This window comes from Trifolium pratense, linkage group LG7 (assembly GCF_020283565.1).
Source record: "Trifolium pratense cultivar HEN17-A07 linkage group LG7, ARS_RC_1.1, whole genome shotgun sequence".
Classification (NCBI taxonomy): domain Eukaryota; kingdom Viridiplantae; phylum Streptophyta; class Magnoliopsida; order Fabales; family Fabaceae; genus Trifolium; species Trifolium pratense.
The window spans coordinates 43,163,862-43,176,644 of record NC_060065.1 but is presented as its reverse complement, the minus strand read 5'-3'; the positions used below and the strand labels follow the sequence as shown (position 1 = coordinate 43,176,644).

Here is a 12,783-nt window from a genome sequence, read left to right as displayed (position 1 = left end):
AATATTTTTTGAGAGGTGCTGAAAATCATTGCATATAATGTCTTTACAACTTGCTAGCCTATATCACACCAAAAAAAAATACACAATTTATGTTGTTTACAAGTAAGCACATTAAACAAAGGTAACTATTGAGGTATTTGTGATTTTTTTTTAATGTTTATTTAATGGGTTTAGGATAACTTTTCAATTCATTACTACTCTTTATAATATTTTCAAAATAAAAATATATAAATAAAAAACATTATTCATAAGTATTTTCATCTCACACCATTAAAAAAAAATACTCTCCCAAAAGTGATAGATTCACCCTTCTTCCCCTTCACTCCAAATGCCTCCCACCCTTTCTCTCATAATCCCCCAAACAAAGCCTTAAGGCCTAGCCAAACAAATAGCATGTTAGTTAGAGTCATTTCTTGCGTGGCCATGTGATTTTCTTCTTTGTTTTTCTTTTTGGAAATATATATAGTTGTTGTCATGTGCTTATATAACCCAAACAATTTCATTCATGTTATGTAAATTGATGCAAATTTCATGTGGGTTAGAGGATAATATATGTCTTTACTTTTTTCCTTTACTCTATCTAATTAATATGAGGTCTAGCGTGGAAAGGACAATTTATGAATAGGTTTGGTCGGCTTAAACATTTATTCATGTTTAATGAGAGAAAAAAACAAACCAAAACTAGCCTAATCCAATGAGATTAAAGGTACATTTGTCACTTATACAAAACATAATATATATGAAGAGGAATCCAAAAAGAGATATAAGACATATAACTGATATAAGTGTGTATATAAAGAGGTTACCCTTGCTATGCTACCTTATAAGATACTTCACAAACAAACACACAACATATAGCATTTTAGTCATTTGAAATTTTATTGTCAATTGAGTTTGTAAACTTATGGCTACTACAATGATGTCTAGAGCATTGATTCTCTTTTTAATTATTGTTCCATTATTTGTGAGTTCAGAGGCTAGAGATTTTCCTAAGTTCTCATCCATGATGAGTACTAAAAAGGTTAGCAGTGAACTACTTTTACAATACATGATCAAAAATATTGTAAATAGTAGTGAGTATATCCACAAGAGGTCAATGCTTGGTAAACAACTGGAGAGAATGGCACCTGCTGGACCAGATGCTCAGCATCACTAGTGTTAATCACGATTACTGGTCTTCTCCTCCCGTGTTGCTCAAAACAGACAAAATATACTACCGAATTTCGGTAGGGTATTTATCGAGAAAAAAAAAAGAAGAAAAAGAAACTATCATAAGCTAGTTTCCAATTAAGGTTGAGAGGATTATGAGCAACATGGAGAAAAGAAGATTGGTCATCATTAATCAGTATTGACTGAGTGGAGAAAACTTTGATTGAAGTGATTAATCTTTACGGTTTTTTCTTTATTCTGCGTGTTTTTCCATGTAAAATAAACCTTGTGAGCATAAACAAAAAGTTATTTTTGTGTGAGCACACACAAAAAGTTACTTCAATAACAAAGTTTTGCCTATTTTATCTGAATATTTACCTTTTTTTAATGTATCTCAATATTTACTTTAATCTGTTTTTTGGGATGCAAACTCGTGTCATTTCAGAATAAATAAGGTCTTCGATATAAGATTGAATGAAATCAAAGACTAGTAGACTATCGTAAAATTTTGACCCTTAAGCTTGATTAAGAGCAACAAAATTTGTCTCTTTATGAAATTAATCATATACTTTAATCCTATACTAAGATGTGCCAATCTCCTTAAAAAAATTATTCCTTAACATGTGTCATATGTGTACATGTTAACATTCTCCTTATAAATATACATACATTAACGTACCACTTCACAGTGGTTTCCTAAATTCATTTTTATTTATCTCATCACGGTAAGCATTTAATGTCCATCAAATTAGTAATTGAAGTATCGTCAAATTATTCTTAAAAGAAACAAGACAGACATCCTTTACTTAAATGTATGATTAAATTAAATAACCATTATGATGTTATCATATTCAAAAGAAAATAAATTGATCTAAAGTATATCAATAGAGGACTAAAATGTACATTTACTCTTTTGCTAAACTTATCGCCATGTCAAAGCCTTAGAGCATCCACAATAGAGCTTTTGTTGTGCATAGCCGCCACCGCACAGCAAATGTATGTTGCCACGAAACAGTACACAAAAACTCTTAGCAGTACTGTGGTCAGACTCAGGGATACAATCATCCTAACAACGGTTTTTGACCATCATTCCTTAAAAAATGCATCCGCCTATTGTGCATAGCCGCCACCGCACAGCAAGCTTACACCTTCTGCTTCATGCAAACCAGCTCACCATTATGGTCTCCTTCACAGCAAGCAACCCCCTGCACGCTAGAAACACAATTGTGCCTCTTCTCGCTCTCACCATAGCAATGACCTCCCTACCACACATTGTCGCGAGATTATGTGGTTACGCCTCAATGTCGTACCTCTATGAGGTCCTTCCTCCCTCTAGCAAATGCCACCCCTCATGGCCCCTTTATTAGTGACCAATCACAGCAAAGCCAATTTCTGTTTCTTTTCACACCCTACAATGCGCAGCTTTTGGACGTTTCGGCCTCTTAAAACCTTAAACCTCTACATCCATCTCAAACCCCTCTTTCTCATTTCCCTACTTTGTTTCTACATTTACAAAACCATGTTCATGGAATTGGTTATATCCGGTGCCCATTCATCCCCTGCATCATGTTCCTACCAATTTATGTGTAAGCTAGAGACCTGTTGCTCTGTCTACCTAACATTTACTCTTTTTTCGCTACAGTGGTTGGAAGAGACTAGAGACTGTGGTAAGGAGCAGGTAATGTACAGGGACAACCAGGCAGTCGACAAAGGGATGAGGAAGAGCACCGCTGCAGAGTTGCAGCAACAGGACAGTAGTGCCGCAACAGGTTTGTGTATAAAGGCCACAAAATAACTAAACATTGAGCAACACAATGTAAACATGAAGTTAAAGCAACAAACATAAAAAAATAAAAAAATAAAAATGCTATTTCGTCACTTTCATAAGCAGTCCATGCTACAAAAAAGGGGAAGCAAGAATATACAGATATGGTGGGAAGGTAAAGCAAAAATGGATAAATATAAAAATTCAATTCTTAATACCTAATTGAGTCCAATTTGCTTTAGAATTCAATCAACATAATGAAAACAGCAAGGAACCTGGTTTGCGTAAAAGAAGGGAAAATAAATTAACTTACAAATTCAGTTGTCATTACATTGTTCTATCAATCAATAATATGCTACATAAAGTCAAGAAAACCATGTTAACAAGCAAGGACAACAAAAACAAAACTTTCTATGTAACCTGTAAAGTTAACTATGCTCCTCTATGATTCCAAATATACGACCAGTTCAAGGGAATGTAACATAAAATCTCCATCCCTTCACTTTTGGGTCTTCTTTATCCATTCCAAAATAGGATAACAATCTTCCCCGTTCACAAAATGCCTTCATAAAGAAACAACTGTTAATATTTGCAGCAAGGAATATAATCAACACTGCATGTTCATAAATATATACCAAATACTAAAATCAAAGTACCTATTTCTGGTGCGGTAAGCCTTTAGTTTTGCAGCTATTCGGGAATTTGAAATATCTCTTGGCATTCTAAGGTGTTCAGGCACAAATAGTCTTCCATTCCGATCATGGTATGCGTCATGAATGAAGTTCAGAATAGTTTCCTAGAAATAGTAGTTCATCATAAATCAGCATTGAGTCAAAAAAAATTATAAAATCAGCATAAGCTTTAAAAAAAATTAAGGATTGGGTAAATAACAGCAAATGTCTTCCTCCAAATACATACAAGCACGTGCACATAGACATACACATACATGCATAAGATAACCACTACTTCGGTTTAATAAAAGGACTTCAATACAATTGTCAACAAAAATAAAGGACTTCAATAAAGCATCTTAAAGCTCTTTAAAATAGATACTATGACATCCACAATGCAGCAAAAATCCTTTAAAATAGTTCTAAAAAATTCTTATAAATAAAAAGCTAGGTAGAATTGTTAGTATCTAGGGATGTAGGATACAATTTTATTTCCATTTCATTATTATTTCTAAAATTGGGTGAGAGGCCATGACAGTTGTTTGCATTATAGTAGTACCAGTATACATAAGAAATTACATGAACTCATATACACACGTAGTAACAGCTAGTGGCAAAAGATTCAATCGTTATACCAGAGGTTTAGAAGCATCAAGCCAATGGTATATACGCTCATTGCGAAACCAAGTCAACTGCCGTTTCGCAAAATTCCTGTAAAAACCGAATCAAGTAAGAGCATCGCCGGCTAATTTAGTTTCTTCAACAAAAAAAAAAGTAAGAGCATCGCCAAATAACCCAATCAGCTAAATATCTGTTCAGTTCAGAACCAGCAAAACACGGAAGCCTCTAACATCCTGATGCATAGTTGGGAGATAGCACTTCAGAGTTCAGAGGCTGTAGTTTTTTTCTTTACAAATAAGTTTAACATCCTAGCATGTATTTTCTAATGAGTTGTATTAATTGAACATCAAAAACAGACATTGTATGTGACATTATAAAAACTATAGTGACATTATCTCTCTCTTACTTTTTATCTTCTACAACTTACATGCATTTTAAAAATACGCATAAAACCAAACGACACCATGTCTGACATCAAAATTTTGATGTCAAAATATAATTTCTCTTTTCTAATTACAACGATGGTAAGAATCCAATGTAACTAAGTTGAGAAAGTTGCAGAAAATTATGCATTCCCTACAAACACTATAGTGAAGCACAAGCGGTCATCCTTGACCTAAAATATATTAAGGTTGACCATGAAAAGCTTTTTTAAGTAACAGCACGTGCAGAATACACGGTATTTAAAACAGGACAAACAAATAAATATATGTAAGAGAAATAACTAACCAACTTGCCAAAGAAATGTTGTCAGAATACTAGGATAGCGTTTTTCTAATGTTCATGAATCATAATTATCTTTTATCGCATAGCATACTTTTTGTACATAATTTAGCTAATGTCAAGGGTACTTTTATCTTATGTAAAACAAAATGTATTACCGTGATGCTTTTTGAAATTCAGACAAAAATCTGTAAAACTGTCCAGCTGAACTCTGACCCCCTTGTTCTCTGCATCCTAGTAAGTACTCTGTGGCCTGAAATTGGTGAATCACAAGCAAAATGTATGTCAGGCCATTCCTACTATTTATTTATATTGAAAATACAATCATTAAATAAGGTATATGTACATCATATAGGCCAACAACAATATTAGATGGATAACATTATTATCCGAATTACAATATTGACCCAAATTTCAGTATGTGGACGGTGGTACAGTGTGCAGAACTTTCAACCATATCTATTTCCTTATTTTAGTTTCGCAGATAGCAATAGTGAAATTTGAATGTAAATGTATAAATAGAACATATAAGTGTGGAACAGTACTTGTCTGTAACCAATTGCTTTTGTTGCAGAGTTGGTGTTTGGATGAAGACCGGTATCAAGAAGCCACTGAGCCTCAAATAAAAGGCTATCTTCTCCTGCAGTCAAAGAGAACAAAGAGATATATTGTGATTAGGTAATCACAAAATGTAGATATATAAAATAAAAAACAATGTACAGAAATAGATTCATATGCGAACCTAATAGCATATCTTCACAACGATAATCAATTGATTTATAGAGGTCAAGTCTGTCGCTAGAAAGGAAAAAACACATGAACTCGTAGTCTAACTTTACTGAATCGGCGGTTTCTTTGATTGCATCATTATAAGTATTCGTATCAGCTGAATCAGAACTATCAGCAATTCTACAATCACCCTGTTTCCTGAAAGAATCATACGGTACCCGAAAAGCTGAAGGAGGTGATCCACTAGACTGCCATTTCAAAAGATATAGGTGAATTGATAATAGATCTCAAATAACTTCATAATCAAAGAAACCATACGTTCCACATATACATCATTACATCCACACAAATAAAATACAGGTACAGACAGATAATTCACTAAGATGTAAGCAGTTGGTTACAACTAAGCACATCTGAAAGAGATAAGAGCACTTACGTTGAGAAAAATAAATAAATTTATGGCAATGTAATTGAGCTTGTTATCATATTTGCAGTATTGCACCCATGTATAACAAATGAAAGAGAGAAAGACAGGTAAGAAAGGATATTAAAAGGTGAACATTGAGAGTTTAATCCATTTTTTTTGTAAAGGTAAAAGGTTGGTAGCCAGCAAAGAATCTAGAGGTGCTTATGTGTAACTTTATAAAGTTGCAAGCTTGCCTTAATAATCTCTAGACTACGCCGTAATCGGTACCAATCATTCACTGCTATATGTTGGACCTTTGGATCACCTGCCTTTACCACCAACTGCACAGCAGCTTCCCAGTCGTCATTTCTCTGTAGTTCAGCTAACTCCATACAAACTTGAGATGTTATCTCGACAGAGGATTTAGGCACATCTGGCTTTCCATATATGAACCTTGTATTTTAAAGATCAAATAACAAAACTCATAGGTATACACCACATAAGCTGGTCTACAAGTACTTACATAAAAGAAACACAATAATGATGAAGAAGACAAAAAACAGTGATAATTCACTAAAACAGTGGATTTCCATACGGTAGCCTTTGGCTAAAGTTTGTTTATATTGTACAAAAGACAAACCAATAAGACCTCTAGCTTCATATCATACTGTTTACTCGACATTAATAAAGACTAGTGAATTATTACTTACAAAGTATATACACATCCATCAAGAACTTAAGTTATGCAACACTCAGAACCCAAATCTGCATTACTTTTTTCCTGTTAATATATATTAATGTAAAATCATGAAACTATATAAATATCTATTATCTGAGAGATTGCTAATGAAATGAATGACTTCATCAGCAGACTGGAAAAAAGAAAAGTGGATTCCATTTAATATTGATGCTCTCTTATTAAGACGTTACAGATACATGATACAACCCCTATGCCACAATTAAGAAACTCCATTGAAAGAATAAGTAGATAACAAAGTCAGAACAGGTAATTGACTATGCCACAATTAAGAAACTCCATTGAAAGAATAAGTAGATAACAAATTCAGAACAGGTAATTGACTATGCCACAGTTAAGAAACTCCATTGAAAGAATAAGTAGATAACAAAGTCAGAACAGGTAACTAAAAAAGGCATACCATCTTAAATACAGTCCAGTTCCCCCAACAACTATTGGAACACGGCCGTTGTCAAGAATAGATCTTGTCGCTTGCCTTGCATCCTCAAAAAACTGTCCAACAGAATAATCTGATAAATAATAATTAATTTCAAATTTCAATCGGGGAAAATAAAAGACCTCCAGAAATCCAATGACTGAGAAATGAATATGAGGATAATCGTATACGAATCTTCGCTTAACCAAATATAGCTTAGTCTAAAAGAAAACAGACCTTCAGATGGGTGACGTATATCAACCAGATGATGCGGCACTTCCTAACATGAAAAGCAAACAAAACAAAATTGAAAGAACTTCAAACTATAATTCAAAACCCATTTCTATGCTACAACTAAATAATATATCCAAAAGTTTACAACATACAATCCAAGTTGCAATTGTAAGGAACAAAGTCTATATGTTTCTAACAGACACAAATGTATAGCAAACAAATAAATAAATAAATAAATATCAATGCACAACTATACACACCTTTCTATCATTTAAGGAAGGCTTGGCAGATCCAATATCAAGACCCTTATACACCTGTAATAAAAGCCAAGGAACGAATCTTGAATAAAGAAAACATGAAAAACTTGTTCCATTCTAATGTATACTTCTTCTTTTTTTGGTAACATAACATTGTAATGTATATAATTCAAAGAGAAGTATCATTTCCATATCCATACTAATTTAATTTCACAACAAAAGAATAATCAATCACATATCATTCTCAACCAATTTCAACCATAAAAAAATAAATTTCCTAATGAAAATGAAAAATCTGTCATCATATAAACAAACTTCAGTATCTAGATGAATGTTAATGTTATCAATCACGGATACCGGTAAATAGCTATTTGTTCAAATTCCGCTACACTAAACTGTTGCTTCTATTTGGCAACACTATATTAAATCTCACAGATACGAGTAAATAGTTGTTTGTTCAAATTCCGCTACATTACACTGTTGCTGCTATTTGGCAACACTATATTAAATCTCATTCTCATATCGCAAATTCTCAGGCAGAGTTTGTCATCAATTTGGATCCCACCAGACTCGAAGGATTAGTCTGTGCATTGCGCGGATATATCTGGTTTACACAAAAAGGAACAATAGCTGTTTGTTATAATTCTACTACACTGTAGTGTTAATTTTCACCGAGAACGAACATTCGAGTTTTAAACCCTAAACCTAACAGAGTACCACTACCACCTGATACATAGCAAAGCAGCAACAATACAATAAAAAAGTAATGAATGCAAATAGAGTAATCAAAATGAATGTTAATTTTTCTATATTTGATTGCAACTGTTATACCTGAACAGAATCGGCGCTAACGATTTCACCATTGAGGCGTTTTGCGAGTTCCATTGCGAGACGACTCTTGCCGGAACCGGTAGGTCCAGAAATAACTATCACCTTCTCTTTCTTTTTCTCAGTTAGTGATGCGGTTACGAGAAACCGGCGCCGGAAACGGAAGGAGAACGGAGCTGCACGAAAAATTGGACGCTCCGGGAGGCGGAGGCACGTGCGGAGAGTGGACACTCCGTTGTTCATCATCTTCGGCGTTTTCAGGCCAAACTGCACAAAGCAAGTGTTTTAAAATTCAAAGTTTGATATATGAATATAGAAAAAAATAAATTTGTTAAATAAATAAAGTTTACATTTATTTTTGTTAAAAAGTAAATAAATTTGTCTTATAAAAAAAATAATAATAATAATTAATGTGCAAGAGGTAAGTAAGGTAAAAAAATTGGTATGTGCTCCCCGTGAGCTAAGCTTAGCTCAATTGATAGGGACATCGCACTATATGTGCCGAGTCTGGGTTTGAACCCAGGACACTCCAATTATTCATTTTAAGGTGAATTTTTTAGCCACCAGGCTATTTGACAAAAAAAAAAAATCGGTAGGTGGTAGGGTAAAATGTAATATAGATGTTTTTTTTCCTTGAATAATAAAGTTGACATTTGCATTTGAGATAAAGATCGTGTTTATGTCTCGGTTAAATATGTACGATTTAGTTCCATAACTGTAGCTCAAATGGTAGCTATCAGAGACTTTATTGGAGTGGCCGGAGTTCGAATCCCAGATTTCACATTTCTCCACATTTAAATGTGTGAGTATTGTCATTAGGCTACTTTACAAAAAAAATAAAAAATAAGTATGTACGATTTAGTATTTATACATTTATATAATGTTAAGATTGGTGAAGCGCTAAAAATATCCATAGGCGAGAAGATACTTGAATCAAATCATTATATTCTATACTATTATTTTATATTATTTCACACTTTATTACTAGTGTTATTTATAAAATTATTAATATTATATTTTTCTTGTAGTTTTTTTTCATAATATAGAGGGTCGTAGCCCAAAAGATGATATTACATACTAATTAATCTTGGAACACTAGTTCTCATAGCGTCAGCATGAAGTAAAAAACTAATATGAGTCGGACACGACTCATAAAACATCATAGTGGAACCTAAATCACGTCCTATATGAACAAGTGCATCCTCACACATGTTCACTTCTCGTTAGATATGGCAAACAATTTTGTCCCACTCAATTTGTAGAAGCCTCTTTATCTTCATATAAATGCTCTCGTTGTCATTCAACATATTAACCATCCTCAAGGAATCGACCTGTTGCTCCACACGTTAAAAACTCATCTGCCATGCATATGCAGACCTTCACACACTCCCCACAACTCTGCCACTAAGACATTACACTCCCCTAGTCCCAGGGCCCGCCCAAAGGCAGGGCAAGCAGGCCCATGGCCTAGGGCCTCCAAATTTTAGGGAAATTTTCTCATCCCACCCATTCACTTTCTCCCCTACCCCCCTAGCAATTCGAAAAACGTTTTCCGGATTTTTTATAATGTAAATTTTACACTAGAAAAACAGTTCGGAACGTATTTTCCGAATTTTTTTTGCACGCTAGGGGAGTAGGCAAGAAAGTGAGTGGGTGGTATGAGAAAATTTCAATTTTGGGGACTCAATATTATTTTTTTTGGGCCCAACATGTTAAAACTAATTAAGTATTTGTGGTGCGTTTTTATTTCAATGAGATTCCAATAGTGGTGCGGGTGTTTGTGTTATAAATAGATGAGGTTTCAACATATGACCATCACTACCACCATAAAAATTATGAATCAAACTATTTCAAAAATTATTTTCTTTTATAAAATAATAAATTTTTGTACAAATAAAATCACTTTATAACTGTGTCAAAAAAAAATTACTTTCTAACTCATAAAAGATATTCTTTTAAAAAAAAATTGCATTTTTTATTAGGGTTTCCATTGTTATTATTTGCCCTGGACCTCCAAAATTTCGGGACCCCGGCCCTACCTAGTCCACGAGCAAAACCACCAAGCCACTCACCAGTCACCACTTCCTCCACTATCAAGACCACCACAGCCATACCGGATTAGTCCCTTTCGCTCCATCCGTATTAAGCACAACCCCATTACTGGTAGTAGATTTCCAGCGCACATGAATAGTGTTTCGCAATACGGGATGCACGGCCTGTTCCACGCTAACAGCGGCAGTATAGTCACGCAAGAAAAATGTGATATGCTGGTTCGGATCACTTTGGCCAGATGAAATTATCAACATGTTCTTATTGATTATATATGTAAGTTTAAGAGTGCAACCTAATAGGTGGGTAAATTAGGTTTTATGATTTTTTTGGTTATTTTAGAGATGTTTTGGATTCCTTTTATTTTTCTTGAAAGTTATGATGAAGGTAATAAAAATATGCTGAAAAATAAAAGAGAGAAGGGAAAGAGAAAATCGACACAAGAGAATTATAGTGGTTCCCCTATTGGTACGTCCACTCCCTTCACAGCCCGCGAAGGAATTCATTATGTTAGAATCTTTGTTACAAGCAATCTTACCCCAAGACCCCCTAACAATCTTTCTAACATACACAAGATAGCACCCCACTATCTTTAACCACAAGAATCTTCACCAAACCCTATGGTGAAATTCTCATACAACACAAGATAGCACTCCACTATCTTAAACAACACTTGTTTCCACAACCTTGGAAAACAAGCAACAATACAAAGTTACAATGAAGAAAACTATGTATGGCTGTTATCAAATCAATATCACTTTAATAATGTATATATCTTAGTGCTCAGAAACTTTTATGGATGTGAAAATACAGACAAAGTTTCACAAGATATATGTTTAAAAGTTTATGAGAGAAAAGTGATATTGTTTTACTTATAACTTTTGAGAATGTGAAAGTTGTTGTCCACAATTGCAATGATCACAAATATATTTATAAAGGCTTTATAAAATGTCCATGAAGCAAGACAACTCTTCAAAAATATCTTATAATAAAAAGTTATGTTTAAAAATCACAATGGTTCACAAAAGGTGTATTCTGTCCAGGATATATTAAATCGGTTGTTACGGACAGGCGATTTAAAAAGTTCTGTTTTCAAAATTCAATCGGTTGTTATGGGATTACAAACAGCAACAGATCTTTTTAACTCGGTTAACGACCGGACAGATTTAAAAGGTCCTGACACTTATTTTTCAAAATCAGCTTTTTATAATTTTAAAGGCTTGCTTCATAAAGACTTTTATATTTAACTTAGAAACTTTATTTTTAATTAATTTATAAAATAATTTCTGAGCATTCTAAGTTATATAATTATTGAAAATGATAAATCAAAGATAAGGACCATACTTACAATTAATTTAAATTAAAAATTCTAAGACTTGGTCTTCATCTTGTTTCATCTTGTTAAGCCTCCATAACATTTCTTCTTTTGTGATGAGAGTTTGTTATCATCAAAACCCAGCCAAGTTCAAGAAGGAAATCTTCTTCACAATATATGCCATTGCCAAAGGAAATAGCAAGTTAGAGCCCAAAAATTATGCCAATTGTCGACAACAACTCCTGCTCTATTACCACTCATATTTTTATTGTAGTTTATATTAGGGATGTCAACAGGGCGGGAATGTGCGGAGGAAGCTTACCCGTTCTCCGTCCCAAAGTGTCTGCGGGGCAGGTTTTGCCTCCATCTCCGTTTCCACGGGGAATATTTGTCCCCATCTCCACAGATTCCACGGTACTCGCGGAGATCCACGGATATTGAATATTAACAAAAAAATTTACATTTTTTGTTTAAAATTATGACAATAGGATGACGTTATATTTCCTGTTTTATTTTTTAAAACAAATATTTTGTATCTTTCTTTTTTAAAAAATAAAAACAATACATAGGGCATTCATAACCGATAAAAAAATTGTAAAAGTATTTGGCTACTAATAATCATACAAAACCTAATAGTCAAAATATTCCATAATGTATAGCAAAGTATGCATAATCATACAAAAACTCATAACCAAAGTATCGCAAAACTATTGGAGAAAATAATGCATGTATACAGTTAAGTATATATGGGCGGATTCGGGGAATCCGCGGGGACGGATGCGTCTTCACTTATCCCCGCCCTGAAGTCCCCGCGGGGAATTTTTACCTCCATCCCCGTCCCCACGGGGAAAACGGGGCAATCCC

The 12,783-nt window shown here is 33.9% G+C and overlaps 1 protein-coding gene across 1 annotated transcript; it reads right to left on the bottom strand.

Annotated features, from left to right (window-relative positions):
- Positions 1-3,193: 3,193 nt before the first annotated feature.
- Positions 3,194-8,851, bottom strand: LOC123895103 (tRNA dimethylallyltransferase 9). The gene is made up of 11 exons (XM_045945311.1): positions 8,559-8,851; positions 7,731-7,784; positions 7,474-7,516; positions 7,222-7,330; positions 6,319-6,517; positions 5,672-5,906; positions 5,475-5,569; positions 5,088-5,182; positions 4,221-4,296; positions 3,571-3,710; positions 3,194-3,477 (listed from the first exon to the last, which is right to left on the bottom strand). Exons 1-11 carry the CDS (start codon positions 8,799-8,801, stop codon positions 3,414-3,416), a joined length of 1,353 nt encoding a protein of 450 aa, XP_045801267.1. The 5' UTR covers positions 8,802-8,851; the 3' UTR covers positions 3,194-3,413.
- Between the last annotated feature and the right edge of the window lie 3,932 nt (positions 8,852-12,783).